The sequence below is a fragment of the Temnothorax nylanderi genome, unplaced genomic scaffold, assembly GCF_030848795.1.
Source record: "Temnothorax nylanderi isolate EJ_2023f unplaced genomic scaffold, tnyl_v1.0 TNYL_tig1421_pilon, whole genome shotgun sequence".
NCBI classification, from domain to species: domain Eukaryota; kingdom Metazoa; phylum Arthropoda; class Insecta; order Hymenoptera; family Formicidae; genus Temnothorax; species Temnothorax nylanderi.
The window spans coordinates 13,707-15,516 of NW_027250483.1; the positions used below are offsets into that span (position 1 = coordinate 13,707).

The 1,810-nt window shown below is 49.0% G+C and overlaps 1 protein-coding gene across 1 annotated transcript; it reads left to right on the forward strand.

Moving 5' to 3' along the window:
• Nucleotides 1–232: 232 nt before the first annotated feature.
• LOC139787317 (uncharacterized) lies at nucleotides 233–1,787 on the forward strand. Its single transcript, XM_071726382.1, has 2 exons — nucleotides 233–348; nucleotides 713–1,787. The coding sequence occupies exon 2, from the start codon at nucleotides 733–735 to the stop codon at nucleotides 1,510–1,512; it is 780 nt and encodes a 259-aa protein (XP_071582483.1). The 5' UTR covers nucleotides 233–348; nucleotides 713–732; the 3' UTR covers nucleotides 1,513–1,787.
• The last annotated feature ends 23 nt before the right edge of the window (nucleotides 1,788–1,810 follow it).

Consider the following 1,810-nt stretch of genomic DNA (forward strand, 5'->3'; position numbering starts at 1 on the left):
GACGGATCAGGGAAGAGGAAAGGCGGCGAGCGGGGGGAGGGAGAGAGAAGGAGGGAGGGGAGGAGAGCAGTGGCAGAAGGGAGGGAAGCGGAGAAAGGACAGAAGCAAGGGAGGCGGAGGGAGATGGTTGGAGTAAAGAGGAGCGGAGGGGAAAGGAAGTGGGTTTTTGTTTCAGAGCGAAGACAGAATAGGAAGGAGGGAAGGTGGCGAGCGGGAGGAGAGAGAGAGGGGGAAGGAGGGGGAGAGAGCAGTGGCAGAAAGGAGGGAAGCGGAGAAATGGCTGAAGCAAGGAAGGCGGAAGGAGATGGAGGAATGAAGGACGAAGGGAGGGGAAATAATACATACAAGGTTGGCACCGCTTGTCGTTGGGAAATAAGCGGAATCGATGGAGTGATAGATCGATAGTCGAAGGAGAGAGGGAAATGCGAGACGAAGGCACGTGGCAGGTAGTAAGATAGCAGTGCGAGCGAAGGTAAGTGAGAGGAGACGGAAAAGTAATCTGCAGCCAAGGAAAAGAAGCGAAAAAAGAGAAAGAGGGGAAGGAAGGGAGAGAAGGAATTAGCGAGGAAAAGAGGAGAGAAGTAAGTAAGGGTGGAATTAGGCAGGTACACGTAAGGGGGGTAGAAGGAAGGAGAGAGAATAAGAGGGGGAGTCAAGAGATAGAAGTAAGGTAGTGAGAGTAAGAAAGGGTGTATAGGAGAATTGGTTACAGATCACCCAGGATTACCCAGGATGGAAGAAGAGGGGAAAATAATAGCGGAGGCGGTGGGAAGGATTATGGAGGAGAAATCAAAGAAGAGGGCGAAGGAAAAGAAGGAGGTGGAGAGAAGGAAGGAGGAGAGGATAGAGGAGTTGGAGGAGAAGGTAAGGAAGATGGTGAAGGAGAAAAAAGAGGTGGATACAAAGAAGGAGGAGAGGATAGAGGGGCTTGAGGAGAAGGTAAGGAGAATGGAGAGAATGATAGAGAGAATAAAACAAAATGGAGGCAAAAGGAAGAGGGAGGACATCGAAGAGAGTGTGGGGGTGAAGAAGAAATGGTGGGCGGGGGTGGGCGAGAGAAACGAGGATGAACAGAGGAAAAGGAACGTAATCTTAAGGGTGGAGAAGGAGGTATGGGGAGATAAGGGCTCGCACTGGGAGAAGGTGAAGGAGGTATTTACGGAAGGATTAAAGATAAGGGTGACGGTAAGGGAGGTGTTTGTGGTAGGACAGAGAGGAGCTTGGTTAACGCTATTGGTGAAGCTGAAAGACGAAGAGGAGAAATGGCGGGTGATAAAGGCGAGGAGAAAGGCGGGAAATAGGGTAGGAGTGAAGATCGTTGAGGACAAGTCGGTGGAAAGGAGAGATAGAGAGAGAGAGGAGAGAGAGGAGAAAATGGAAGGGAGAATAAGCAGGAGTACAGGGAGATCTGAGGAGGATGAAATCTCTAAAGGTATGGAGGAGAAACTGCTAATGGAGTCGGACGATGATGGGGAGGCTGGAGGGAAAAGGGATTGGGCCAATCGAGGGTAGGGCGAGTTGAGAAGAGGGGGGCCAAAGGATGGGGCCGGTTCAAGAGCGGAGGAAAAGGAAGAGGAAGAGGAACACGAGGAAGAGATACTTTGATTTATGATTCGAGTTTTGACTTTGAGATTGTTGTTTGTAAGAGGCTTTTGACTCTGATGTTGAGATTGATTTGTATTCGTTTTGTTTTTGATGTCTGTGTAAGAGGTTTGGGAACGTTCCTCATAAAAAAATAAAACGCCTTGTAAACCCTGTGGGGAAACACAATAAATACACATACGTCATATAAATCTCTTCTTTTCTTCTT